This window comes from Xylaria bambusicola, assembly GCF_022495145.1.
Source record: "Xylaria bambusicola strain CBS 139988 unplaced genomic scaffold F5B22scaffold_2, whole genome shotgun sequence".
NCBI lineage: Eukaryota > Fungi > Ascomycota > Sordariomycetes > Xylariales > Xylariaceae > Xylaria > Xylaria bambusicola.
In genome coordinates, this window is record NW_025953555.1 from 1,574,489 (window position 1) to 1,600,922 (window position 26,434).

The 26,434-nt window shown below is 48.5% G+C and overlaps 7 protein-coding genes across 7 annotated transcripts; 3 read left to right on the forward strand and 4 right to left on the reverse strand.

The window, feature by feature from the left end:
- Nucleotides 1-775: 775 nt before the first annotated feature.
- On the reverse strand, nucleotides 776-2,276 carry F5B22DRAFT_586498 (uncharacterized protein; the record flags this gene model as incomplete). The annotated part of the gene is made up of 5 exons (XM_047973555.1): nucleotides 2,212-2,276; nucleotides 1,763-2,135; nucleotides 1,043-1,711; nucleotides 945-987; nucleotides 776-816 (listed from the first exon to the last, which is right to left on the reverse strand). Coding segments are annotated over exons 2-3 (326 nt in total), but the record flags the coding sequence as incomplete, so codon positions are not given.
- A 3,432-nt stretch (nucleotides 2,277-5,708) lies between these two features.
- F5B22DRAFT_166229 (uncharacterized protein) lies at nucleotides 5,709-9,585 on the forward strand. Its single transcript, XM_047969291.1, has 5 exons — nucleotides 5,709-6,896; nucleotides 7,007-7,473; nucleotides 7,526-7,822; nucleotides 7,872-8,191; nucleotides 8,242-9,585. Exons 1-5 carry the CDS (start codon nucleotides 5,809-5,811, stop codon nucleotides 9,385-9,387), a joined length of 3,318 nt encoding a protein of 1,105 aa, XP_047835936.1. The 5' UTR covers nucleotides 5,709-5,808; the 3' UTR covers nucleotides 9,388-9,585.
- Nucleotides 9,586-9,783: 198 nt separating this feature from the next.
- Nucleotides 9,784-11,079, reverse strand: F5B22DRAFT_641718 (uncharacterized protein; the record flags this gene model as incomplete). Its single annotated transcript, XM_047978024.1, has 2 exons — nucleotides 9,784-10,205; nucleotides 10,320-11,079. The coding sequence occupies 2 exons, from the start codon at nucleotides 11,077-11,079 to the stop codon at nucleotides 9,784-9,786; spliced, it is 1,182 nt and encodes a 393-aa protein (XP_047835937.1).
- Nucleotides 11,080-11,712: 633 nt separating this feature from the next.
- Nucleotides 11,713-14,631, forward strand: F5B22DRAFT_633028 (uncharacterized protein; the record flags this gene model as incomplete). The annotated part of the gene is made up of 5 exons (XM_047976779.1): nucleotides 11,713-11,768; nucleotides 11,825-12,009; nucleotides 12,071-13,223; nucleotides 13,279-14,047; nucleotides 14,101-14,631. 5 exons carry the CDS (start codon nucleotides 11,713-11,715, stop codon nucleotides 14,629-14,631), a joined length of 2,694 nt encoding a protein of 897 aa, XP_047835938.1.
- Nucleotides 14,632-15,534: 903 nt separating this feature from the next.
- Nucleotides 15,535-17,523, reverse strand: F5B22DRAFT_166241 (aspartic-type endopeptidase). The gene is made up of 2 exons (XM_047969292.1): nucleotides 17,082-17,523; nucleotides 15,535-16,992 (listed from the first exon to the last, which is right to left on the reverse strand). Exons 1-2 carry the CDS (start codon nucleotides 17,298-17,300, stop codon nucleotides 15,763-15,765), a joined length of 1,449 nt encoding a protein of 482 aa, XP_047835939.1. The 5' UTR covers nucleotides 17,301-17,523; the 3' UTR covers nucleotides 15,535-15,762.
- Nucleotides 17,524-22,074: 4,551 nt separating this feature from the next.
- Nucleotides 22,075-23,537, forward strand: F5B22DRAFT_166509 (V-type ATPase). Its single transcript, XM_047969293.1, has 5 exons — nucleotides 22,075-22,408; nucleotides 22,490-22,502; nucleotides 22,586-22,719; nucleotides 22,824-23,008; nucleotides 23,121-23,537. The coding sequence occupies exons 1-5, from the start codon at nucleotides 22,383-22,385 to the stop codon at nucleotides 23,264-23,266; spliced, it is 504 nt and encodes a 167-aa protein (XP_047835940.1). The 5' UTR covers nucleotides 22,075-22,382; the 3' UTR covers nucleotides 23,267-23,537.
- Nucleotides 23,379-25,832, reverse strand: F5B22DRAFT_655707 (uncharacterized protein; the record flags this gene model as incomplete). The annotated part of the gene is made up of 5 exons (XM_047979906.1): nucleotides 23,379-23,776; nucleotides 23,833-24,978; nucleotides 25,032-25,298; nucleotides 25,349-25,611; nucleotides 25,727-25,832. 5 exons carry the CDS (start codon nucleotides 25,830-25,832, stop codon nucleotides 23,681-23,683), a joined length of 1,878 nt encoding a protein of 625 aa, XP_047835941.1. The 3' UTR covers nucleotides 23,379-23,680.
- Nucleotides 25,833-26,434: the final 602 nt, after the last annotated feature.

The window sequence follows — 26,434 nt, forward strand, 5'->3', positions numbered from 1 at the left end:
TAGTAAGGTCACCCTATTACCTTAAGTATGCATTTGCTTACATAGTACCTAGTACAGTAACCTCGTGCATTTGGTGTAGGTACTTAGGTACACAATGCTTACCTACTTACGCATTTAACCTGCGAATCTCATTGCCAGTAGATATTTGTTTTGGCTGCCGTGATATAGGTGCACACACACACACACACACAAAAAAAAAAAAAAAAAAGTAAGTACTTGAAATAGTACCTACATTGCAATACATTACCATCATAGGCTACAGCTGGGTTTGCCTTAATTCAAGTACTTGAGACCCTGAAAATACATAGTGTCAGTAGTTGGGATGATTCTCAGGAAAGTACACAATACCTGCCCATCAGTCAGCCCTCAACGCCCACAGTATCTACTTACCTACCTAGGTACATATGTTTGTACCGAATTCGATGGGATATGAAGGACCTAAGCTGCGTAGCGTAGAGTAACACACGGCTTAGATACCTACCTACCTACCTAGGTACCTCCAAACTACGATCGATGCCCACGATACCTAGGATGGGGGATGGACTGCACTGAAGTCGCTTTCAGGCCCGACTTTCCAGGGTTGTCTTCTCGCCGTGCCAAGCGCTGAGCAGACGCTGAGCCGTCTCTATTCTTGTACCCTGAGGAATTCTCACGCAATTCGGGTCTGCCATTGGCTGTCGTTGGTTCTCGACATGACAGTCCCAAGCATTGTGGGCCATTGTGGGTAGCAAGGTGAAACTCAGCCAGGCAGGGATTGTGACAGCAACAACACCCAGAACACCATCTTGACGCCGCATGTATGGACTTCGTACTGATGTATGTACAGCATCCGGTAGTATATTGTCACCCAGCCTCAGCCCAAGAGCGTTCCTCTTTCTCATAACAAACATCAGCGGTGAGGCGGTGACGTGGTGGTTTCTATATGCTGAGCTATTGGCTTCTAGAATTCATATACGAAGGCACTTGATCGATACCAAGTATCTAAAGGTAAGATATATATGGAATGACCTACATACATACTTTAACGATGGAAATACATTAGGTACCTACCTACCCGAGATACCTACATGTACCTACATATGATATACCTAATACAGGTAGCACATATGTAGGCATCTGTCCAATCACCGGGGAGCAATCATCACCTAGGTATCACACATTGTGTACAATAGTACATATGTGTACATAAGTGGTAGTGTTATGTTAGCAAGACAGACAAACGAGCGTCGACGACATTGATGATGATGATGATGATGATGAAAATATGAAACATGGCGTATCCGGGGCAAGCTTACTGCTACTAGTGTCCACAGACGGCTATCATCTTCCACCAAGTACGAAATCGCGTTTGCAGCTATGAGCTATTATTGATTTCGGTGTGCTATCTACAAGTGTACAGCCGCGGCAGTGGGCACTTGTATATATCTGCATGAATGATTATATACTTAGAAGCAGCCTGAAGCATTATCTTCGACCTACACTACAACAGTGTTCATATATATCTCGCCTATTCATTACTATTGCATTGGCTAGCAAGCGACGTCTTTTCTAGCGCAGTGCCCAGCAAGCGAATTAGGCACCGTTTGAAGAACCCAGACTGCATCGGATTTCGTCTTATCGCCTTTGGGGGATGGTGGTAGCCCAACGCTGCTCTATCTAGCCTTCTACTGCATTTACCGCCTATCATACCTAGGTACATAGTACGCATCCGGCAAGTGTTCAAGCGCAGTCTTTCCATCCACCAGGCTCATCAAACGGCTAGGCGATAAAGGAGATATGATCGGCGGTTACTGCACCTGTGAAGGGAGCAAACACCAAGAGGGCGAACGACACCCAGAGACACCCAGAGTCTGCCCAGAGACACCCGAGGCGAGGTGAAGCAGCGCATATCAACAACAGAAAATGGCAATGCGAGCCTCGTGTTGATTGGCCCGGGTTCTGTGGCGCTCTACATTCAGCGAGTCATCGCTCTAGTGTGACGATGGCGCAAGAGTGCTCAGGGTTCCGTCCAGGGTTCCGTCCGCCCAGGGATCGGGCTGGCAGGGGGTGCCACCATCTTGAAACCCGCCGCGTTTCAACCAGCCGAGCCAGCCCTCATATGCTCATACGAGATTTTACATGTTGTCTCCTACTCTGTAAGGCAATACCGGCACCACCACCACCACCACTACTACCCTTGAGTGTACTGACTGCGCGCGTCAACGGAGAAAGCGGTCTGACATGGCTCCATTGGTATCCGTCGAACATCCCTCGTGTCGGTAAGGCCCACGGCAGCCATCCATGTCGTTAGCTAATTGTGGATTCTGTGTTGCTGTGTTCATGTGCACAACAGTCGACAGGTGACCACCTGATCAACCTTCGTCAAAATAATAATAATAATAATAATAAAGGGCCGTATCCTAAGTACTTACAAGTACCTAGTGTACTTACAGACGCGCAGATCGGAGGTATGGGCACAATCCCGGCACCCATAGCAAAACACTGGAAGCCTTTGTTCGCCCCTGTTGTACAGCCAGACTAGGTATGTATGTACTATAAACATACTTCGTACAATATTTGGCGAACTCTACTTTGTAATGATATCCAACTGTTCTGCCCACCAGTGTACATTGTGCGCACGCCAGCAGCCTGCGGGATCGGTGGCCGTTGTTATTTATCACAATGCAGCAACATGAGTATACCTATGCCTACCAGTATGACGATGGCGATGGCGATGCCAACATCCCTCGTCTCACATTCGGCCCCATCAAGCGCTGCGAACGCTGAGTGTTGTTGAGGGTGACTGGCAAAACGCCACATATAGCGGTCCTCAACCGAATAAGTCGTCTTGCATCATTCCCATAGACGGCATAATCTCGAATTATTTATTCGTCATCAAAAAGTCCGCCGAATAGGTTAGACGAAGAATTGGAGAGCGAAATGGAATGCCCATACTAGAAGCTATGCATGTATGGCGATACGCATAAAATATCGTAACATGCTGGCACCCGGGCATCTTGCAGGTGAGGTGCGGCCAACACGTTGAAGCTCCATGTTGAACAATGCGGTCAGCAAGGTAAGCGGCCGATAAACTGTGCATCCAATACCTCCTAAGACTGCCTATCTCTATCGGCTACTGGATAGAGTTCTGGAATAGGAGAACGAGAAGGATAAAGATTGACTGGTTATACATCAGCAAACATTGGCTACTCTATAGACTACATCTATCTACTCCTTGTTTCTACTGTACATAATCTCAGCCACCTGTGCAGTTGGTATGGTCGTAGTACCAAGATATTTCCTTCCGAGCGAAACGGGAGGCCAGGCAACAATACCACAGCTAAAACCATCCGGCTATTCCATGGGAGACGCTTTTATTGTTATGACTAATTCTTGTTTCTCTCGTTACCTTAGTCCGCTTTGTCTCCTTGTTATACAGCGGGTTCCGTGAAAGAGTATCACAACTCTGTTTGCCCAGACTGATTTATTAGCTGACCTACTCCAAACAAAACAAAACTAAATTAATCATCGTGTCCCGTACGCGAGAGTCACACTACCTATCAACCCAATCCGTGAACTATTCTATTATGTCCGCAGTCATCTTTTTCTCATGGTATGAGGGATACCTTTTGGGATGGACACATCTTCGCAGTGAAAGAAGAAAAAGAAAAAAAAAAGGCTACTCATATCATTTCAGACATTATCAAGTCCTTACGGTTGCCATTTCCTGGAAAGACCAGAGAACATGGCTATATAGTATATACATGTTCGACGCAATCGTCACGGCATTCATATCCGCTTACTTTCGCCCTAAATGTATGTTGTGAGCACGTAAACATACAGTGCGGAAGGAGAGCACAGCTAGAATAACATACCTACCTAGCATCCTCTTACCCGCGACATTGGGGGTCTGTCGGCCGATAAACCTTACTTTCGGGCCACAACCGCAGTGGTGATCAGTCGTTATGCATTCTAGATCTTATCTACTACATCTATATAGATCTATCTGTATGTGCTGCAGGAACAGAACATAATTTCCCTTGAAGATGAGATAACATGCATACCCCGTGTCTATTCAAGTGAGTCGTTAAGACACCATGACTAGACGGCTGAGATGAACCCGGCGTTGGCGATGGATTGTGAAGTTTTCACGAGGGTTTTGCAGTCTCGGGACCTAAGTCTTGAGCTGGCGGCAGCAAGTTCTACAGTTCCATTCGAAGTGTTGAGTTGGTAGCGAGACGCAAATATTAATGCAACCTAGCTTGCCGAAAGGCACATACCGGTATTGTACCTATGCGCACAACGAACCCCTCTCGAAGTCTTTTGGATTGTGTAAACTGAGGGGGTAGAGATGTGCAGCTGTAGAGAATTGAATCAAATGCGTCGACATGGACATAGCTAGGTACTTAATTATCTACCTACGGTACCTACGGTAGGGTAGGCATGTAAAACATCTGCAGAAGTAAGCCGAGGTGCGATCAGTTACATAATAATCAATCCCGTCGGTTTTGGTTAGCGGCGGCAATGACGTCAGCGCTCATATAAGTAGACAGAAGAACAGTGCTGTACTACCGGTATGTAGGTACCTACCACTCAACCAAGTCCATTCATTTTCACAGCAGCATGCAGATTCAGTAAAGATACAAGAGATGATAGCTGTCCTAGGCAAACTGCGATGGCGGAGTCCATATCTCCATGAGCTAGCACCGTGATGCTGCTTAATACCTAGCTCATCCTACTAGCAGACTACTACTATCTAGTAAGGAAAGTGATGGCCTTCGTTCACCGAAACGACTATTAGCGGGAGCATCGCTCGACGGTGAGGGACAGATAGTGCCTAATTCCAGGTACCCGTTGCTCTGTCCGTTCCTATGGGAATTGCGCTACCGGTATCATGAGAGAAGCGCATCGATAGATCGAGATTCCGATGATGTTGATCACGGAAGCCCCTGCCGCTTTCGGACCCTCCCATTGGCAGAGGCAAGACACTATCCGCTAGACAGGCCTCAAGGTGTTTACTTAGAGCAGACTTAGAGATCACATAGCAGAGACATACGGTAAGTAGGTATGCGGTAATGTGCGATATGTGTACTGTATGTACGCCCAGCCGCGGCGCCCGATTGGAGGAGCCGCCTTTCCAAAACTGGATTCTTCGCGTCATCGCTCGCAACCAGCAAGACACAAAGCATTGTTTGCCGAAGACGTGGCCACCGATGTTAGCTGCAACTCGCTGCCAGCCTGGGCTTGCCTAGCTTGCCTGACTTGCCTTGCCTTTGTCTGGCTGCATGCTACCATGTAGACTAGCTATCATCTTGCCGTCTATCTCTTCCTGTCTAACCCTGTTCTGCTCTGGCGTCCTGGCTAAGCTGGTAACGGGGAAATAGAGGTAATCCTGACCTGATTATCAACACACGGATAGATAGACAGATGAGTAGGAGAGATAACACGCCCACCATCTCTTTCTTACAACCAGCTCGCCAAATCTCCTGCCTCCTGCCTCCAGTCCCTGCTATCTGCCATCTTTGCAATAGCACGCGCCAACGTAACTGGACAGAATTGCTCTCGGAACCTACTACTACTCGATTCTGTCAGGAGTCACGGCATTCTGTACAATGGAGGCTATCATAATCCACAACTTGTAGAGGAAAGCAGGTACTTGTACACCCACCACGAGAATTCAACGATTCTGCTATTGATGCCAAATCGAGTTTTGCGCCGACGCGACGAACCGCCGGCCTAAAAGTCATTATTTACGTTGGATTAAAACGATGACTGTCTGAGGTGCATCCCCAGGGGTTAACTCGAGCACACCGAAGCTGAACGGTCACGATGGAGCCCACCAGTCTCCCCCAGCAAGTGCTCTCCGACAAGTCGCAGAAGCGAGCTTCATTCTCGCCTATTAAGGCAATCCGGTCACTCAGCATCAGTTCCCAGATTTCGCACTTGTCAATCGGATCCGACACCGAGATACCGAGCTCTGGATCATCACAAAGAAAGACTTTGCGCAAAACTGCTCCCGCCGGCCCGCTCAGAAAGGGGAGCTTAATACGAAACGATTCCAAATCATCTTCCGATGGCAGTGTTGGTCGCGCCTCGACGTCTACACAACCAACTACCCCCTCTGTCATCAGTCGAAGCGCCAGTATTCACGGTGGTGACCCTGGGTCACTTATCAAATCGGGCCCTTTGCAGCCAGAGTCTTCAATTTTGAAGTCAAGGAAAGAATACCTTGTCTTGACTTCATCTGCGTTACTCAAGTTCAAAAATCGTGCTGCCGCCGAGAATCAATTCCCCATTATCTCTGCGCCTGATCAAGGCTTGAGCCCCTTGACCCCCTTGACCCCTGTCGGGTCCTACCCATCCCTCAAAGACCTTTCATGTACTGCTGAAGTTACTGTGCCCCTGGACAAAGTTGTCTCAGTTTTCAAAGATGAAGGGACACGACCATCTTTCGGCCTTGAGATCTGGTGGAAAAGTTCACAGATGACACACGTTTTCGCCTCTTTGGAAATCGATTTCCACCTTCCAGATGAACGAGACGACTGGCTCAGGCACATCAGACACGCAGTGATAGCAAGGGCGAGGGCGCTTGGCGAAGCGCGGGCCCCATCTGATATCGAGGCCAGCTTTACATCAATCCTAGACGCCAACAACGAGAACGATAGTCTCGTCGATCTCTACCCAGTCATTCCTCGGCGGCCGTACACAAAACTTCCCCAGGGGGGTGAACCTAAGAAGAATTGGAGAGAATCATCATCATTCTATCTTGCATTTACTAAATACTCGCTACTCATGGCTCAATTCTCGGGATCGCCGAATGGGCAAAAAATCGTCGCCAGTCATTCTCGATTTGGTGTGGTCACCCTTTCTCGTGTTCGTGTGAACATAAGTGATGAACGATTTGACCTAGTTTTCCGGTAGGTACTACCCACTAGCATTGCGTAGACTATTACTTGATCGCCTATTCTCACATTTTATTCCTTACTTCGATTCTTGAAAGGCTGGGCTGACATTTAACAATCGCTAGTCTGCCTCTAGGTCCACTTCATACGGTAGAGCTTTCAAGTCGGTATCACCAAAACATCTTAAACAAGTTGTTCAAGGCGGATACATATCTTAAACCTGCCTGGCCATTGTGGACTAGACGAGAAGTTTTCTATGTGAATGATGATACTCAACAAATTCCACTGCCCAACGGCGAAGATTATGGGGGATTTAAAACAACTCTGGAAGCTTTCATTGAAGGTTATCAGTGTCAACCCGTCCAATGGACAGTAAAATGGAAGGGTGTACCGCATGCACCTCAATTCTGCCTGCTAAAAGCAAAAAAACAGTCACAGTACAGTGCTCATCAACTATTAGCCGTCTTTCGCGCTTTACGGTTCAACGAATTCTTCAAGAGTATTTCCTTCCATGACATAGACTTTTCGCTCTTATGGAATAAGTTCGATAACACTCAACGGCTTGAGTCAACGATATGGCTCTCTCGTACTGGTTAGTTCCACCAATACCGAAAGACACAACTATAAAACTAATATATGCGTAGGAAAGCGCAGTCTCACCCGCAGCGAAGTTGATAGGGTTGAACATTCTTCTGTGTTATTCCAGGAGCTTGTCTCCATTCTTCTTGGGTCCGAATCGATCAAATCACTTGACCTAACCAATGTACTCCGCAGAATTCCAACCCGGCCCCCGCTACAAGTTGGAAGCTCTTCGTCTGTTCAAGCAGGGGTTTGCGAGATAATTCCTCCTATCGTTTTATTGTGGGCATCGCTGCAAACGCGTTGCAACTCGATCAAGCTGAACGGAAACGCCGTTGGGCAGATTGACGCGGTTGAGCTTTGTAAGTGTTCATGGCGCACCACCGAGATAAGCGTGCTCACATTATTCAGGCCGGGTTCTGCAAAGTCGACCTAACTTCCTGAGATCCTTCGGCGTATCACGTTGTAACTTAGACGAAGCGTCACTGGTCTATCTATGGGAAGGACTGCATGAGCAACGGTCATCACTCCACGAACTCGACACGTCGTATAATCCTGGGCGTATAGAGGCTTCGAGAGTTGCAAGCACTTTGAATGAGGCTAGTGGTCTCAGACGTCTAAATCTCGCATATACTATTAGAGGAGAATTGGAAGGACCCTTGTTCAGGCCTTGGACCTCGGCAACTTTCGAAGCATGGCGTCTTGAGGAATTGGACCTCTCTGGATGGAAGGTGCGCCGAATGGCTTTAAACTATTGTGGATAACTGCTGACATCGTGAAGCTAAATTTTGAAACGCTCTGTGGAATCATGAAATACTTAGAGCTTGACGAATCGCACAACTTGAGTCGGCTATCGCTACAGAATTGTGCCGTCACCGGAGAACTAGCGACTGGGTTATTTTGTCGAATTGGCGCTGGCCGGGATATGCATCTCCTCCTTAATGGCAATCCATTGGAAGTCGGGTCGACAGACTGGATAGACCTTATCCATGCTGGCGAAGCTCCGACCAAACTACATCTGGACATGATACAGTTCCAGCATGAGTCAACTTTCAATAGCCTTTTAACTGCATTGACACATAACAAAACGATTAAGTTCCTAAGCATGGTAGGAACGAGTCCGCCTAGCCGTGTTACCTCAAAGACATCTGATCTTCTTTCAAATTTTTTCAGAAAAAATACTACATTGCAATTCTTGGATTTATCGGGATACAGTGGCAAGCTCGAGGATGGTCATCTTGGTTGGGGGCTTTCGAGTGCACTGGATTCATTAAATGAGAACACATCGCTTCGCCAGCTTCGGTTAAGAAATCACGATATAGGCTCTGCTGAGGATTTGACAGGGCTACATCGGTTTCTCATGGCTAACACAGGTTTGACCATGCTCGACATTCTACACAACAACTTCGATCATCGCCAATTCGGCGAACTTGTCCAGGCACTAAGTCATAATCACCAGCTCATATCATTCCCGTTATCACAGTTAGATCGTGAATATGCAATCAGCAAGGAGAGACGATTGTTCACGAATATGCAATGGAAGTCAACCACTAGGGTACCGGATAAGCTGTCCAAATCGGCCGAGACCCGTCTAGATGGCGTATTGAAGAGGCTCCATACCGATTGGGAGTCGGAGGCTGAAAAGGTGGCGAGCATCCTGGAGAGAAATCGAGCTAGCCTTATGAACTTGAACGAGACCCTCGAACTAGAAAGCGAGTACCTCGAAGTATGGGACGACGAAGATCTGCCAGCCTGGCTCTGGCCTCCTTCTAAACCATACCAAGACAATACCCGCAGGCGGGCGTCAGAATCTAGCATAATATCAGCTGAAGAAATTTCATCTTCTCTTCTAGCATCCATACCTTACATATCGCACCAGGATTCATACCCGTCCCACCAGACTTATGTGATCGAGGAAGAGACATAAGTTAATTTATACAGCCGACTGCTCTCACGAGATGGTTTTTGAACAACCAAATAACAGACACTGCCGCTTGTATCTCCTTCATGTATTTATACACACCCATACAACATCATATTCTCATGTACCGCAGATCGGCTGGCCCTTAAAGGGTTACATAGACATTCAGATAGAAGGCGAATTGGGGCGAATTTTGGCGAAAACATTTGGATGATGTTAATTTCTGGAACCTCTACTAGGAGATGCATGATACCCAATACATGGATACACCACCCAGGTGGTATAATTATATCAAAGCAAAAATCTTGCGGCCAAGTGTGAGCCTTTGCTGAACGTGCTCATCTCGCCATGTACATAAAGCATATAGACAATGGATATCGTACGGCGAATAGATTCTTTGAGTTATGCATCATTTGAAATCTTCATGGTCTCAACCGTACCCTTGACACATAGACCGCCATCCTGGTTCTCAACCCAGACGTCCCACTTGTTCCTCCCTGTAGTGCCGTTCTGCTTTTCTGTACACTTACTAGCTCGGGGTGCGCAGCATACGTGCATAGTCTGATCAACGTAGAGCGGCGCTATGTGGCGGTAGTCAATCTTATTGATGTCGTAGCCGCTCCCAGTAAGGCTCGATTTGAGTACAGATAGCATCAATGTTAGAGATAAGGGCCCATGGACCAAGAGATCCTGGTATCCTTCCACCTCGCGGCAGTAGGAACTGTCTAGGTGGATGCGGTGCGCGTTGTACGAGAGCGCGCTGTAATGGAAGAGTAGAGTTGGCGTTGGCCGAAGCGTGACTGAGTATTTAGGCCGGCTTGGAGCTATCGGATCATATGTAAGCGGTGGCGATTTTATCTAGATGTTAGGGAAGGCGGCAAGCATAGGCAAGGAACGGAAAGGGCTTGAGGGCGAGCAAGACGATTTATAAGACCTACCTTTTATAACCTTCTGTTTTTTCTCCATACTCATCAACTTATTTTCGTCACTTAGCTCTCGCATGAACACCAAAGTCCTACGTTCTGTCATCCCATCCAAGCCATGCTCGCTTAGATCTCTAGGAAGATCGAATTCCGAAGATGCCCGCTTCTGCCACTGAGTGAGAATGTCCTGCTTTAGGTAAATCCTCAAAACTTCGACGTAGATTTTCTCAGAGCCCGTGGGACCGTGGACTTTGACATCCTCGATTCGCTCAACGCACACGCCTCCTCTTCCGTCCAAGGTGAGGCCCTCGAAGCCTTGAATGGAGCCGCCGGCCCACATTCGTCGCGTGAAGGGCGTTCCGCGAGGGCTGTGGTAGGGATCCGTACCGTCTGGACAGAGCTGCGAGCCGCGCAGCTCAAGGGGGAAATATACAAGATGGTGGCCAGGCGGAACGAAAGCAGTGTCGCCAAGATACACACTTGTCTTGGGGGTTTTCAGCTCAAATAAGCACTCTTCAGGCAGAAAATCGGCTAACGCCGTCGTCAAGAGGCGTGAATTTGTGGCATACATTGAATCAGTATGTATCTGTACTGGACGAGCCAGCATTTCGGCCTTGATAGCTTCAAAGTCTATAGGGCTACTTGATGTGCATGGTGGCGATGTATGGCTACTACATCTTTGCATTGCTGAGTTGAACGTAAGAACTCGCTGGAACGCCGCGCGGTTCTCGCACAGCTTCAGGAGCTGGCGGGCAGGTTTGCCAAGACTCTTCATGTTGCGGTGCTGGGCCGAAGTCGATATATCTATATCTCACCATTGTGTGAGGATTTCGGGCTAGCTGGGTTGGTACACGTGATGCTGAACAAGATATCGAGGCTTCCTTGTTCCTCGGTGCACAGCACACTACACTCAAACACTATTATCGCCCAACTTGAATACAAGCTACGAGAAGAATCAGCCTCGGTGCTCTAACAATGGTGTCTCCAGCCTGGAAGTTGATAGTTGATACAGTATGATTTAATGGACTGATACGGTACACATACTGTATCTGGTAGGACCTACCTAGGTACTTCGTAGGCAGGCAGAACCCCACTTAGAGAGCTTCGTCGCGTCATTGTATCAATTAACGCGGGTACATAGCAGGTACTAGGCACGCGTCGCGCAGAGCTTCAGCAACACCTGTCCGGGGTAGCTGCTGCCTGCCTCCAGCATTCTAACATAAGTAATTCTGTTCGCCGCTTCAAATTTCAATGACAGCGTGAGCGTTCGCCTGAGCATCCCAAAGAATATCATACACAGTTGCGCCTCGAGTATCCTAGTGTTAATTGTCGAGAAACTTTGCCCATCGTGGCGGTTCGTCATATCCTCTTCGCAGTCGCAACAAGTGCGCCTCGCCGAATTTTCACAATGCCGCCAAAACAAGCTACTCTGGGGTATGTGAGGCCATCTCAGACTACGATAGGGTCTGTGGCCAGCCTTCTGGTGTATCGAGCTCTGCTTACAAGTAGTGGTCGTCCAGGAAATTCTTCGGCCAGCCCAACGGCTCCAAGCCCGCACCAACCCAACAGTCCAAACTCTCTTTCGCAACAAAGCCCACAAAAAAGGCAAAAGAGGACTCGGAAGTATTGTCTGCCAATTCGAGCCCACGATCCTCGAGAGTGAAAACCGATCCCGATGCTGCAAAGAAGACTACTCCCAAGAAAGGTAACTAGCGACCACACTTGCCGCTCTGCCTTCAGGCTATGATTGACTTTTTTCGATGTAGATACCAAGAAACGTTCGCGATCTATCCAATCTCCTGAGCCTGCTTTGGAAATATCATTAGCGAAAGTCAAAGTCGAGGAACCAGAGACGGATTTGGAGAAGGAGGAGGACGATGACGAAGTGGCGCCTGCCCCAAAACGCCGCAGAGGAAACCGGAAACGAGTTGAGGACGAAGAGGATGAAGATGAGAGCATGCCTGATGTCAAACCAGTGAAATCAAAAAGTAAAACCCCCAACAAAGAAGTCTCCGATAAGTCTTCCCCTTCTGCCTCACCGTCGAAGAAAAAGCCAGCGCCGAAAGTCGAGAAAGGCAATAAAATAAAAGAAGCGGTGGACTCTGAGTCTGCATCAGAGGCTGAGAAAGAAGAAGATGAAGAGGAGGAGGACCCCAAAGCTGCAGCTAAGACTCGTGAAAAGCTTCAGACCAAGCTAAAGACTAAAGCTAAGGACCCCTATCCCGACTGGAAGGCCGGCGAACCTGTTCCTTACGCAGCTCTCTGTACGACCTTTTCACTTATTGAACTTACTACAAAGCGACTAATCATCACGGAACACTGTGCCCTGTTCCTTCAACAAGTACTTAGGCTAACGCCAGATGATTTCCTTCCCACTGTACTTCTCATGATAAATAAGCTTGCGCCAGACTACGCTGGTATTGAGCTGGGTATCGGAGAGTCTTTAATCATGAAAGCTATCGGGGAGACGACAGGCCGCAGTTTGCAGGTCATCAAGGTGGACCAGAAGGAAATTGGCGATCTTGGACTTGTTGCTGTCAAGAGTCGATCGACCCAGCCGACTATGTTCAAACCCAAGCCACTTACTGTAAGAGGTGTCCATAAAGGCCTCATGGATGTTGCTACCGTGACTGGTAATGGAGCACAAGGGAGAAAAGTGGATTTAATCAAGAAGATGCTTTCAGCTGCCGATTCGCACTCGACTAGCAAAGTCGATATATCCAAGGATAAAGGAGGGCCAAGTGAAGCCAAATATCTTGTTCGGTTTCTCGAAGGGAAATTACGGCTTGGGTTGGCAGAGAGGACAGTACTAGTGTCAATTGCACAGGCAATGCTGTCCCATGAGTTCGAACAAAAGGGCAAAACTCCAACCACAACCCAGATTGAGGAGGCAGAAGCCCTTCTCAAATCGGTTTATAGGTATGTCATAACTATAATCCCCTTCACCAACTATGCCTCTGTCTAACTAGTCCAGTGAGCTACCCAGCTGGGATGTCATAATACCGGCAATGGTCAAGGACGGCATTATGAACTTGAAGGATACCTGCAAACTACGACCAGGAGTTCCACTGAAGCCTATGCTCGCCAAGCCTACTAAAGCCATTACTGAGGTTTTGGATCGCTTTGAAAACCAGACTTTTACCTGCGAATACAAGTATGACGGCGAAAGAGCCCAGATCCATTATGTTTCCAAGGACCGTTCGGATGACTATATCGAGGCGTTGCCATCCGCTACAAAAGAAGCTGCAAAAGGTGTTGCATCTATTTTCTCGCGAAATTCCGAGGATCTGTCAAAGAAATACCCCGATATTCTTGCCAAACTCGATACATGGGTGAAGGAGGGCACCAAGAGCTTCGTGCTGGACTGCGAGACAGTAGCCTGGGATGTTACAGAGAAGAAAGTCCTGCCCTTCCAGCAGCTTATGACGCGAAAGAAGAAAGACGTCAAGGTGGAAGATGTCAAAGTCAAGGTCTGTGTCTTTGCTTTTGATCTTCTGTTCTTAAACGGTGAGGCTGTGGTTGAGAAGTCATTACGGGAACGTCGTGAGCTTTTGCATAAGGCTTTCAGGCCCGTCGAGGGCGAGTTCGCCTTCGCAACTCACATGAATGGGCAGGAACTTGAGGAAATTCAAGTGTTCCTAGATGAGAGCGTTAAGGCTTCCTGTGAGGGTCTTATGGTGAAGATGTTAGATGGATCCGAAAGTGGGTATGAACCAAGTAAACGAAGTCGTAACTGGCTCAAGGTAAGGAAGCCCCAAACCACAGAGAAGTTCTTTACACTAAAAAAAGGTTGTAGATTAAGAAAGATTATCTCTCTGGGGTAGGTGATTCCCTCGACCTGGTCGTCTTGGGTGCCTACCACGGTAAAGGCAAACGAACCTCGGTCTACGGAGCTTTCCTTCTAGCGTGCTACAACGCCGCATCAGACACCTATGAGACGGTTTGTAATATCGGCACCGGATTTTCGGAGCAAGTTCTAGAGGACCTACATAAACAACTCTCAGACATCGTTATCGATCGCCCAAAGCCATTTTATTCCCATTCCTCTGGCGGTCAGCATCAACCCGATGTTTGGTTCGAGCCGCGGTACGTATGGGAAGTCAAGACCGCAGATCTGACTCTAAGCCCGCGGTACAAGGCAGGCTGTAAAGAGGGGGTCGACCCGTCAGGCGACAAGGGAATCAGTTTGCGGTTTCCCCGATTCATCAAAGTCAGAGATGATAAGAAGCCAGATGAGGCGACAAGTAGTCGACAGGTCGCAGAAATGTACAGAAAGCAGGAGAGCGTTACGAAAGGACCCTCAGTGGATGACGATTTCGAGTATTAGGGGGAAAGAGGTAGTCTAAATAGGTATGTTGGGGAGCTATGGGTGACTAGGGATATATATATTATGAGGTTATTCGCGAGCTATGCATGTTGCTGGAGTTAGAGGAATGTATCAAAATACTGCATATATTCACGAAGCTGTTCTCATTTGCTAGCATAAGCCTAATAATCATGTGCCCACAGGGGAACCGGGTTCCTCATTTCTTACTTTCTGAGTAGTATACCGTCGGCGTCTTCCGTTCTTGTACCACAAGAGAAAGCAGGTGGGGAATTCTGTCCATCAAGCATGGCACGCTTCCCTCTCTCAATCTCACCGTCAAGCGTATTCTACTTGAACGTAAAGGAAGGAGCGAGATGATTTTATTTAGATCTATCTCTAGGTACCTATTTTTCTATAGGTCTATATAAACCTATGCTCTTTATCCCTCAAACCTTTATCCCTATGCACATGCATAGACCTTTCTATGCATAGATCCTTCTAGACTCTGTCAGATCAAACAAATTCTCTGTACGTCAGAGACGCGCGGCATCAGCTCAGCTTCCAAGCATGCCACGCCACGTCCGGTCCTAGGCTGGTAGCGGGCTCTATTGGTGAAAAGACCATGACAACGACTGCTGTACCTGGGGAGCCGCTCTGCTCCACATGGTGACATATTTTGAGCTGGATCTTGATACATTCGCGCAATTGGTATGTTCTGTTACCAGTGTAGTTCTTTATCATATTCCATTGCATGAAGTATATGAATGTGTACAAGGCATTCCTCGAAACGAAGACCGTATCTCATGCTCCAAATATGGTGAAACTCGATAGATCGAAGTAAATCTCTTTGTCCTGTTCGACCTTTAAGATATCTAATCAATCGCCGCCTCTCTGTATATTGTAGCTTGTATGGTAATCCTCCCTCTCCTCAACTGTAGTAGAAAGAATGGTATATTCGCGTTGTATATGGTAGTAAATGGCGTTCCCTTCCCTTTTGTCTCGTAACGCCTTGCAATGCTTATCCCCAGAAACAAAACGAATAAATCAAGGCGCCTCCCAGTCTCTCATGTGCCACCGACCAACAAGTTCGGAGTAATGCAAGCTCAAAAAAGTCGAATGGTGACCGCTTCCCGGCGAAAGAAATAAATATCATCAATGAAGGGTAGCAAATGTGGTAAATCCTAGACATAACAGAACAAGCACGTAGGTAGACAAGGACGCGGTGAGGACAGCGGCACCACTGTCGACGCTTGCGCCGCCTCCACTCCCGCCGCGGATGACGCCGCTCGTGGCGGCTACTGAGTTGGAGACGACAGTAGCGCCGGGGATGTCGGTGCCAGCGGGGATCTCGCGGACATTAGAGTTGGTGGCGTTGAACTTGGTCTGCGCCAGCGAGATCTGATTGTTGTCGATGTCGTAGACGACGTAGGCCGAGCGCAGAAACGTGTCACCGAGGACATTGGTGCCCTCGCCCGCAGGCGCAATGCCGAAAAGACAAGCTTCCTCGCCGTTGGTGAATCTCGGGCGGCGCCCGCTTGAGGTCACGAGGTCGAGGACGAGCTCTCCCATCTCCACTGAGATCGTCGGGGAGGAGAACGTGAAGTCAAGCGTCGAAGCGTTGTTCTCTAGCGCACAAGGTACGTAGGCGGCGCCGGCTCCCTCGTCGTACTGCGCGTTGACGCGTTCGTAGATGGTCTCGACGAATTCGTCTGGGAGATACGTGAGCGAAGAGCCGGAATCAAGGAGCACGGCAAGAGCCTGGTTCTCGGCGATAGTCTCCCCTCCGAGCTTAAGGGCCGTCAGCGTGATCAGAAACTCGGAATAGACGCCTCCATTTGCCTGGATTGGAAGCGTGTGCAGAGAGCCCATGTACTGCTCCGTGTCGATGCCACCAAACAGAATGCTGCCGCGGCTAGCATCGAGATCATTCAACCAGAGGCTGTAGGCGTTTCTCGATATCTGGCCCGCGGATACCAAGGCCGCGGGCAGGTTGTCATACGGGTCTCTACCGGCCCTCCCCACCTGCACTTCGTTGGACGGGTACCCAATGCCTAGAATGCCCTGCGAGGACGAGCTGACGTAGCCGATGCCAAATTGCAGCCGGTCGAGAGTCGAGCTCCCTATCCTGATCGTGTCGGATACGTAGTCGCCACTAGCCCCTGATCCGTCGACGTAGGAGATGTTGAACCAATCCCCTACGTATTCGTAGGTAGACGATTCGTTCGCTACATACGAACCGGCAAAGGCACATGGATCTGACCTCTGCGTGCAAAGAGATGACTGGGGCGTATTCACCCACAAGTCACTGCTGCCGGTGTCGATATGTAAGCGCACCGATTGTGCTGGGGTACCTATCGTGGCATTTACAAAATAGAGTGTTTCCTAACCAGTTCTTCTGTTAGTCATCCACGGGTACAATAACAGAACATAACCTTTTTTTTAAACCTATTTGGGGTTTTGCGTGAACGAACCTCATTATCCAAAGCTGCCTCGGCGGTATTAGCTCTCCGCCGTAACTGATCACGTAGCAACGGGTTCGAAATGCTTCGCCTTTCCGTCGACAGACTGACGACCTTACTCTGTGGCGGCAACAATGGCAGCCCGATATTACTCGGCACATTGCGTGCACTGACTATTGTTGAAAAGTAGGCGCTCGCCGCTCCAAGAGCACAAAGCTGTGTAATCCGCATGTTCAGGGCTATATGCAATCTAAAGCCGAATGGCCCGGTTCTTTCGTGAACAGCCCCCTTCTCCTTTTTGAATTGTCTTCTCTTGTTGTACCAGCTAGGCTGTAGTGATGTTAAGACCTCCTAAAATTGACGTTTGTATTCCTATAGCCGGCTAGAAATTGCTCTCGAATTTGCAAAAAGTGCGAGGAAGTGTGAATTATTTCAAACTTGAACGTCCCTCCTATTTTTAAACACTGTAGATCGCTTTCCTTGCAAGTAAGTCGCCCACAAGGCTTCGAAGTCGTGCCAAGACAAGCCAAGATGGTCGTGGTGGGCTCTCTCCGGGGCAGTGGGAACTTGATTCGTAATCCTTCAGCAGCGTCGATGCTAATATGAGCAGGCGGAACGGATATATCACGGGGAAGAGCGTTTGTGAGTATAATGAGATTTCTAGGACTAATTACAATATTATGGAAGAAAGGAAAGAAATGGTAATGTTGATAACAACGATGGAGGCTTGCAATAGGAGCGGTCAACATAAAGCCCGAATGGAACGGCAGCAGGGGCACACTGTTTAAAAAGAGAAACACGCAAGGCTCCCTTACCCATGAAGATGTGCGTCATTTCATAAACAGTATCCAGCTTTCCTGCGGCTGAGTACATACATAGTAGTATTTTAGATGGACTGCGTTGCGTGAGCGCTGACTCCAGAGCCATCGGCCAGGCTATTCGCCAAGAGAGGGCCAAAATTCCTGGCCGCGATGAACATCTGCGACGAGTACCTACACCACAGGACCTTTGTGAGAAAGGGACTTTTGCTCGGACATACTCCCGACTACTGCCCATGTACCACGAGATGTATCTAATAGCACTGCGTTATTGCGACAGGAGTACCAGGGTTCTTCATGCGTAGGGAGCGCGCGTGCATGGGAGGCTCTGTCTCAAGCTTTGCCTTTGCGACGTTATCTGTATGGCACATCTGGGCACATAAGAGAGGCGCCGCCGTTACGACATCTACCTACTGCAGTGCTCTTCGTCAAGGGTCTTAGACCAATGGCCCAGGGCTGACCGGGGTCCGGACAGGGGTCGGATGCTGCGCGAACAGACACGAATGGCGAATAAGGCGTCGCTGGGTTGGAAACAGACGCGCGGCCGCTCACGTTTCTGTCACGTTATTCCATCCGGAGTGGCAGTACAGTACTTACGCTAACGGTACTATTTTAGTTGCGGCTCCCTTTTATGCTAATTCCAGACGCTGGCGCTGTCGTGACCACAGGCGGGGGTGGCTTTGCTGCCTGTTTGTCCGCCTTGGGTATGGGACGGAGTATGAATACACACGCGTCTGTGACGAATCCATATAAGTAAGCTGACTGACTGCTATGGGATTTAGGTATGCAATCAACCCATTTGCTCAAGATACCATGCAGAGGTCCGCGTTCTTCTGTGCAGAGTGGACGAGTACACTACTGTAGATACACATGTTGGAATACGGGCAGATACGGGCATGGGAGCATGAGGCTTTCTCTGTGCATATGAGTGCCGACAACCGTCGAAAGCTTGGCATGTCCCCTGATACGTTTAAGCTGTGTCAGAGCTCCGCCGATCTCTTCCGTGGGGAGACCGATGGGGTCTGATGGGGGGGCGAGGGGGGGTATGCTGTTTTGAACGAAGGACGCAGGTTGTGACGATCATACCACCTATTTTCATCAGCCGCACCCGCCGACCATCCGTCCAGCAACGCAACAACGGCATCCGAATATCCCGATTGGCTGCTAGTCAAACCAACAAGCCGATTTCAGTAAGTAAATGTCCGAGAGGTAAGGTAAGGTAAGGTAACATCTAACCAACGCAGAAACAACTATCAATGCTTTTGAGCATGCCCAGGAGCTCATCTCGAGAAGGTCCGTTGCAAACCGAGGGCAGCAGTCTGGATTTCTGGACTATTGGTATCAAAAATTTTATACGGTCTCCGACTGGGCCGTCTGGTAAACCTAAAGGCAACAAAGAACCTACACGATGTGATACTAGCGCTCATCTCTGACATGGTTAAACGCGCACGCTCAGCCCTCAGTAGCTAGAGAGCGATACATTTAAAGCATCGGTTTCCAAAACGCCAGAGTGGCAAAGCCCGGTTCTGACCTCGCCGCATAAAGGGATTTGCTCGGATTCCTTCTCGCCGATCCCTGTGTTAATCCTCACAGCGGTAACAGAGTATTTGCAGATTGCGAAGCGTCAAGCGTACGTGGTGACGTTGGAAACATAATGAACAACGTTGTAAAGCAGAGTCGTCATCAGCAGGCCGATACCTGCATCATCTCTGAATCCAGGTCCGGCTTGGTAGGAGTGTTACACTGGCAGTGTGTTTCATCGCCATGTGCATTTGGAATGGGGCTCTGCTACATAATTTGGTATCGCTGAGTGCATCCCCAGACAAAGAGCACGATCCAGGCAGGAGTATCTACGTAAGTGAATCATATATGTAGAGCTAGAGGTATGCCAGTGTAATCTTATGTCCTGTAATAAGGGTTTAGGGTCCAAGCCTTTCATAATGTCGTCGAATATATATGGTCCGTAGACAGACTTGTGAGCAAACATGTCATCAAGTAACGGCCATACTAAGAAGAGTCATACTATGAGAATAAAGGCAAGCAGTCCCATTATGATTCTCACCCGTCTAAGTATGCCAATCGTGACTTCAAGCTATCATGTTTCGATAATACTAACGGAATACTAAGTGATGGAAGACTCATAGGCTAAGCAAGTACAATTATTTCCTGTCTGGGAATTCCGATACAGCTTATCCTTGGTTTTTAAACCCCCAATCCTCTTCCAATACCGTCCGAATGGCCTAATTACAAACAAGGCATTCGTAGGCAGCCAGTCCTCCCACGCGTGTCTCCATTTCGACTTTAGATTATATATCGACTTGCGACTGATCAGTCTGAACTTCCAACTCGGACTATCCCATCTATATATCTCACTATAAGGATAAGGAGGAAGTGTCTCGTAGCAGTCGATGTGAATCTCATATGGTCCAGTCTTAGATAGCCCAGCAATGGAGACTAATACTTGATAGAATCAATAGGCACTTTCACCACCTCAAGGCTCAAATGTCACATCACCAATGTCTCCAACGCCTGATTGATTCGAAGGGGCCATGTTCCAGAATTACCTTCTTTCGGCTTTTCTGAAATCATACGCCAAATTAGGCCTATCCCCGTGGGGGCCCCTTATCGACCGGTAGCCATACCTCAATACCATTATTTAGAATCGTCTAGACACCCGAACGTAGGTCCTTGGGGCCATCCGGGTCGCAGTCAGAGTTGACGGATCCCCCGAAGACACTCGCCAAGACCATATTGGCATAGGCAACGTCCATAACAGACTGTTCAAGGAAGTTTAATCCACCAAAGAGTGCCAAAACAGGGTCCTGGTTAAATGGCACCCCAGGGTCGTCCAAGCTGTTATATGTGTATTCATCATAGTAAGTACTACCGAACATCGCTATTCGTTTCCGCTATTTAGAAGTCGTTGAAGCTGTCGCTGCGATCATCTGTTTCAGACATCAGCCCCTAGCGTATTTTTTGGATGATTATGCGAACACTACTATCGATTCTTAAAGGTAGATTTGGAAGACGGTCACTGTCTGCAAGGGGCCTGGCTGTTGATGATTCACGCCCAGCTCTTGTGATGAGCGACTCGCCGTAGTAGCTCCAGTAAACCGAACGACTCAATATCCCTTTAAAAACATTAAGCCGTCGTTTTGATCTCCCATCATTCTTTTGAGATTGATATTCACATCACGTCCAAACCACGTTCATGCCACTCAAGCTCAGTTGGTACCGAGTTGAGATCACTATTCTCAAAGTAGGAAATGTTCGATAGCAATATTTTTGGGTCTGAACCTAAACATGTGGTCCTACATAAGAAGTAGACCTGGTCCGGTGTGAATAGGAGACAGGGTCTTGAGAGCATTGCCTTTTGGAATGCCCACACTCGAATCGCCCTTCTGAGTTGTTCACCGACATTAATGTGTCCTGTCAAAACTGCTTGTGATTGTCCGTTCCGTGGTAATGCGAGTTCAGTTCCAACTCCGGCAAGACCGTAGGTATATCAGTTGCTGCCATAGCAACAATAGTCAAAGTCGCATTCTCGTATATGGACTATGATAGCTAGGCCTCTCGCCTTTCTGACTTCATTATTTTAGTTACTACAATGACGATCTACCCTGAGGTACCGAAAGCATAATTTCAGAGTAAGAGCCACTGGTAGGTCCGCTACGGGGTTGAAAGGAGCTCGTGAGCTGTGGTGCGATTTCACAAATTGAGGATACGACTTGGCGAAAGACACCATCTCGTCGAGTCCCCCACTTGTCCAATCCATGACGAACTTGGGTTATATATTTCTTGTGCATGTCTATGGGACCAGGAAACATAACATACAATGAAGCGATCCAAAGTAACGCTATCAGCCCCGAGACTATCATTGTTATACCTCGGTATTTTGGCAACACCCCACTTTCCCCAATTGGTACGCGAAGTCGCTCTCAACAGTTTAACATAGAAAAGTTAGGTCGCAAGATACTCATCGCCCCGTAGAGACACCAATGCTCTCGCTTTTGCTCGTATTGAAGGTCGTATATGTACAAAGGTGGACGCCAAGTTTTCTCTCCTCCCAAAGGCGTGGCATCAACTCACAGAATCGTCCCCTGTGACCAATGGGGTGTCTCCTTATTCGTCTGCCTGGCAAGCCACCGGCCTCAAATTATCATCAGCCCCGGGCCAGAATCCCCGTAATAGACAGTAGCGGGTGAATATCATGTCGTAGATCATGAATTTTATTAGGCTGACGTACTTTGTTATTACACGATGCCAGAGATAAGTACTGACAAGGCGTGCCTTACAGCTGGCTCAAACGACGGTGGTTATGTTGTAAGATTTCCGATTCTTAATCCCTAATCCAACAACTCCTGGGGTGATACACACATATCCGAATTGCAAACGTTCAGTTAGTGACATCTACGCTGCCCTAAGGCGAACGTCCACTGAGAATCGAGCTGGAACCCCCCCCCCCCAAAGTGTCTGTCCTTCTGCATGATCCATCATGGACGGTTACTATGATGCGCGTTGGTAAGCATATACTCACAAGTAACGTCGAATCACACGACTGAAGCGTACTATTTGCTAACTAATTCTTCCTTTCACAAACAGCCCCGTATATGCGGTATGTATCCGAGATACACCAGACAGCTACTTAAACGACTCGCATGTGGATATGGCTGACACATAAATCGATCCCGCGAATAGCCCTTTTTCGGGGCCATGGGGTGCGCGGCATCAATCATATTCACAGTGATAGGGGCTTCCTACGGGACTGCAAAGTCGGCCGGGGCCATATTCTCGTCTGGTATCATCCGGCCAGAGCGTTTGATGCAAAATACGTACGGATTAGTCCGCCCTCTCCTCTTTCCCATCACGACATGTCGGTCCAAAACACAGATAAAGGGCCGCTTTTGCCTAGCTTTCTGACGTCGACTGGTAACAGGCTGTGCGCAATCATGGCGCAGATTCTCTCCATCTACGGATTGGTGTCGAGCGTGATAATCCAAGGGGACCTGGAAGAGAAGATGCCGCTGTATACTGGCTTTGTCCAATTCGGAGCCGGGATCTCAGTCGGGCTTTGCGGGCTCGCGGCTGGGTTTGCCATCGGCATCGTAGGGGATGCCGGCGGTACGTTTTGCCTCTTCTCACGCCCTTTCCCCTCTATCCCCCTTTCATTCATAATTCTCAGGTCCTGAGAAGAAATAGAAAACTCGTACTGATTGTACGTCATAATGTATAGTCCGCGCTAGCACGCAACAGCCACGTCTATACATCGGGATGGTACTGATTCTCATCTTCGCCGAGGTCTTGGGCCTCTACGGCGTCGTGATATGCGTCTTAATGCTCACCAAGTCGAGGCAGAACGTGACACAGTGTCTTTATTAGGTGATACTGCGTTACCCCTGGGGTGGTCGAGTGGCCCAATTCGAGGATGAATATACAAGAGAGTTGGGGATTTGAGGGCTACCGAAGATATAAATTTGGCTAGGTGGTATTTACAGAATTAATAATGGAGTAGTGTCATGGAATCCTGCGCACGGATGCGCTTAGACTCAGCGTTGTTAAGGGGATAACGCTCAATTGCCGTGATTTAATTGCTCCTCCATGACAAGAGTTGCATACGTCAAGTTTTACACCAACATATTTTCCTAGGCCACTAAATCATGCTCGTAGAATTGACCTATCAATGCGAAGAGAAGTTAGACCGTCTATACTATTATTGTCGAGCGCAGCCTAGACTCCTCCAAACCCTTTTTATCTCAGGTCGCTAATCAGACTCGTCTGCCCATCTAGAAACAACTATGTCTCATCGATTTTTTCAATTTCGGCTCTAGCCTCCTCCCAAGTTTCTTTGCTCTTCTTCGCCCACTCAATCTGACTTTTAGCGTAGGCAAGCTGGGGACGAACTGGTTAGTTTTCACGATTTGCTACAGAGTGCAAGGATATCTTACCATATACCGCTTCAAATCTTCTTCCTTCTCGTTTTGGAATCTCTTCAAGTCCTGTAAGACGCTAGCACTTGCTGCACGTACGTCCTTTTCTATGGCAACTTGGGCCTGTTCAAGCTGCTCGATGCTTTCACGCGTCTTTCCAATAGTATCCCGCCTTGTTCTCTCTGGATCAACGTCGGCTACACCTTGAATTGCATGGCGAATGGGTCCAAAGATCTTGTTCGTGATAGAGTTGCCACTAGCGACTTTTCTATGAGTCGGGCTAGCAACTGAACGCTCTGGAGCTCCCACTTTGGCGGATGGCGCAGAAGACATATCTCCATGGTTATGAGGAAAATCGGAGTCAATAGAAGCGGTATCCTCACCGCTGCTCTCCCTATGGTGTGATGAGGTTTCCTTCATACTGGCTGATCTTCGTGGAGGTTGGACATGATGTGTCCCTCCGATTTGCTGACTACTGCTTAGATATTGCTCGATACGCCTTGCTTCGGCTTCACTGCTTTCCAACTGCTCAAGAAGTGCTTTCTTTTTAACTAGTTCGTCGTTGGTCATCTCCTGCTGAACTCTCTTCAGGACCCTATAGCGTAGAACGTTTCGGACAACACCAGCGAACTGAGCGTTTTCTCTCATGGGTTCTGCAAAATTGGCACCAAGAGAGCTGGATAGCTCTTCAGTTGCGATATATGATGAGTCCGCAGCCTGGCCGACTCGTTCAATAGCTGCTGCCAATGATGCCGAAGGCTCTGAGAGGGCGAAGGCATTGAACTTGGCCCCAAGATCGGAAAGGTCGGTACCCAGGGCACTCAAATGACTAAGAGTGCGTCGATTGACTTTTTCCATAGGCCCCGTCAGGGCCGTCTCTAACTCTTTAATTGACGATTCAAAAGCAATGAAGTAAGGATCTAAGTCGTGCTCGGATAGTTCCCGACCATCCGGAGGAAATCGACGCAGCACTTGAGATGCAACTGTATTTGAACTATCAAAAACGGGTGCCGGAGGCGGATTCACTGGGTTCTTCAGCTTGGCTGAAGAGCTGGGAACTGGCAAATAAGCATGCGCCGGGGTAGGATTCGCGGTGTCTAGCGGCGGTGCTTTCAAGATGGATTTGGGGATAGAGGAAAGGGGATGCGAATGGAGGACTTCATTCTGCTTCCATGTTAACGACAGCGCTCTGATTTAGGAATCAGACGATAACATACCCAGCTAACATTAGGATCTAGAAACCTCCATAATATCCCATCTTCTCTCACCTGGTCCATTCGTCGGCACCGGTTCAAGAAAACAGCGAGCATACGCTTGCGTAAATCTATAATTTGTTGGTCTTGCTTTGCATTGGTAGGGTTGGCAGCGTAGTCTGCCATAGTATGCTTCTCTGGAATAGGAGGAATGATGAGCGTAGGATGAAGCTTGGTAAGAGCGTCACGTAACGATGCAAATTCCGAGTAGCGACGCCTGACTTCGAGGTCCTAAGTTACATGTGAGTGATAGGAATTAAACGGCATGTAAGAAGGCATACTCCAGTTCGAATAGTATAAACGATAAATTTGCCACCGCTCTCCGTGCTCTTGCCAGCATCTGTAATAAGTATGGGCAGCTCGGGGTTCTCGTAGAGTATCTGCTCTATGCGGCTGTCATAGCCGCCAGGCTTCCTGCGGGGGGTCGGCTGATTAAAGTCATCATCACTCTCAATATCGCTGGGCTCACGGCCATAAGTTATGGGAGGCGCCGCATCTTCGCTTGTCGAGGACGGTGTGTTGGGAGTCTCGAAGCGCTGCTGATCTGTAAATCTTGGGTCAGATCCAGTTGCATGGTAGAGTAATATGACTTGTTTGTTTCCTCTGGATGCATGTATTGCGAGTAATCACAGAAGAAGGGAGCTCGTCATAATACCTACAATCGCGGGAGGTTGGGGAAGCTGGATTTGCAGATGATGAGGTCACGGAGTCTCGACGGTCGAAACTAGTACCGTAGGGATTGTTGTCCTCTTCGTCGTTCCACATTGTGGGTGGTTGTTGACGGGAAGCTACCCTGGATGGGGCTGGGCGGTGGGCGAGTATCAATTATGACGACTCCAAGGTGGTTCAGGGCGCAGACTGGCCGGGGATTGCGACACGGTCGCGAGGTGGGGGAGGGGATTCAGCCAAGATGGTTGACAGGTATGTTTAAGGACTATATCGGGATAGTTGCCTGTGCAAGGCTCCTAATTTGAAGATGCTGTATCAAAGCTCACGGAATCCGCTCAAGAAGAATAAGCGCCGTTGAAGGTGGTGATGTTGATATCGGAGCCTGGAAAGATAGTCCACCACCACTGGAAGGTACCTAGTTACCTACCTAGGTACCTACCTAGTGGTAGGTATCCAAGGTAAGATCAGGCGGGAGCTTCTAACCCAGGTAGGTACCTACCAGTACTTACCTACCTTGGTAGCGACATGTGTAGCTGAAGCCAAACGTCATCTTTAGGCTGTCGGGTGCTGCGCCTCGTCTAGTGCCCCGCTAACCATGGCGGCCAAAACAACAAAGACCGAAATGTGGCTGGTGCCTCATCTTCTCGGTCCCGCGCAGCATCAATGTTGCAATTCATGATGTTCGCAAACCTTCTATT